General features: G+C 57.1%; 1 protein-coding gene across 1 annotated transcript in view; it reads right to left on the bottom strand.

The window, feature by feature from the left end:
- Positions 1-297: 297 nt before the first annotated feature.
- LOC104520948 (myoD family inhibitor) overlaps positions 298-1885 on the bottom strand; it is a gene marked incomplete at both ends in the record, with an annotated part of 5768 nt that continues 4180 nt past the window's right edge. The window contains one exon of the mRNA XM_010162781.1: positions 298-552. Within this exon, the coding sequence (XP_010161083.1) occupies positions 298-552 (255 nt within the window). The remainder of the gene's footprint in view (positions 553-1885) is intronic.

Below are 1885 nucleotides of genomic sequence, written 5' to 3'. Positions count from 1 at the left end.
TTTCCCATCTAGGCAATTCTGGGATTCTGAGAAGGGATGGGAAGAGAGGCTGGGAGCCAGGCACTGCTTCAGGGGCCTCCCTCAATGCCCAGGGACATGCTCAGACCCCAAGAGAGACCAATTTTGGAGGACATGAGATGACCCTGCTCAGCACCTGCCCTGCAGAAGGCTGCCAGGAGGGGAGCTTAGCTGGTGCCCAGATCCGAGAGGGCTGGAAGGATGCTACACAAGAGACCCAAAAGGATGCGGAGCTGGAGGAGAACGGCTGGAAAGGGACCCCCCAGGGAGAGCTGGTACCTTCTTGTGCCTCAATAGGGATGTGAGAAGAGGCTGACTTGGAGCTGCCCTTGCTCTTCTTGCTGCTCTGGCTGTTGATGGAGTGGTGAGACTGCAGCTTTCGGTGGGGCTTCTGATTGCTGGGGAGGGGGCGGAAGACCCCGTTCCCTGCCTCCCCGTTGGCACCTCCTGGATCTGGTCCCCGCCCAGCACCGTTGGGCAGAAGGTGGGTGCAGGAGCTGGGGGTCTGTGGGGTTGCTCGCACCTGGGGCTGACCTGGGGGAGAGAACAGCATGTTACCCCACTGACCTTTCAGCCCCCCTGCTCTCATCCACGACAGAGAAACCCCTGCCCAGTCCTCTGCCACTGCACAGGAACCTGGACCCCAGTTGGACACGAGGTGACCTCATGGGTGGGATGAAGTGATGCTAACAGATGCATGGTCCATGAGGATGGAGATGGAAAAGGAGATGCAGAAGAAGAGATGGCTGGAAGGAAGGAGACAGGCTCCAGAGAGAGGAAGGGATGAAAAAAGAGAAAGAAATAAAAGACTTGTCATGAAGGACATGCTGCAACTGCCAAAACTCAGCAGAGGACCTGGCAGAGGAGGTCCCCTGGAATCCCAGCACAGGCAGGAGGGATGAAGCCACCGAGGCCAACCAGAGCGGGTGCAGAGACACAGCGAGACACACACGCCTCATGCCAAGTGGGGAAGAGAAGAGCCTGTGGCTGCTCCAAGCTGAGAGCCACCATTCCATAAGCCACCATCCCACAGCTGAGACAGAGCTCCAGGCTGTCCCCATCACCCCCAGTAAAGCCAGAGAAGATGAAATGCCACCAGAGATCCAGGCTGCTCATCTCCCCAGGACCGTGCGAATTGACCGCTTAATTCGAGGGCTCCCCAGCCTCTGGCTGAACTTTTCTTCAGGAGGAGGAAAAGAAATATCTGCTCTGTCTGCACCTCCCTCCAGCCCTCGCACGCCGCAGCCATGAGAGAGGCCAGCGGCCCCGTGTCCCACCGGGATGCTGCCGGAGCCAGCGGCACAGCTCAGCCCATCGCTCCTGCCCTGTCCCCACGCTGCCGTCCTTCTGCGGTGGGGGAGAGAACTGGGAACCTGGCAGAAGGGGTGAGGGGTTCAATCATCCATCCCCCTCTCCTTGTAACAAGAGCAATCAAAGCCGCAAATAAAATCCTGCCTGATGGAGCTTTGGCCAAACTTTGATTTTCTTCTGCTGCAGCAGTAAACAAGGGATGATTCAGGCGAGAGGCTCGAGGGCAAAGGCACCTCCAGCCATCCGGGAACAGGAGCTGCTTTCTGTGTGGGGTGGCTGTGGGGCACGCAGAGACGGACAGGGCGGAGGGGGCACAGATGGTGTTTGTCCTGCCCCCACCCTTGCTGGCCAAAAAAAAAAGTAAAGTAAAATAAAATAAAAAAATAGATGGAGGTTAAAAAACCACAAGTGCCCGGACCCAGCACCCGGCTCTGCCAGACTGAGCTGGGCTCAAACCACGGAGGAAGTTTAACCAGGAGCTTGGGTGAAACGCTGAGTCTTTGATTCACGCTGGGAAAGGAACTTAAAATAACCAGAAATAAGCAGAGCTGAGCGG

The sequence above is a fragment of the Antrostomus carolinensis genome, unplaced genomic scaffold (genome assembly GCF_000700745.2).
Source record: "Antrostomus carolinensis isolate BGI_N321 unplaced genomic scaffold, ASM70074v2 scaffold25942, whole genome shotgun sequence".
In the NCBI taxonomy this organism is placed as follows: Eukaryota; Metazoa; Chordata; class Aves; order Caprimulgiformes; family Caprimulgidae; genus Antrostomus; species Antrostomus carolinensis.
This window is presented reverse-complemented; position numbering and strand designations above follow the sequence as displayed.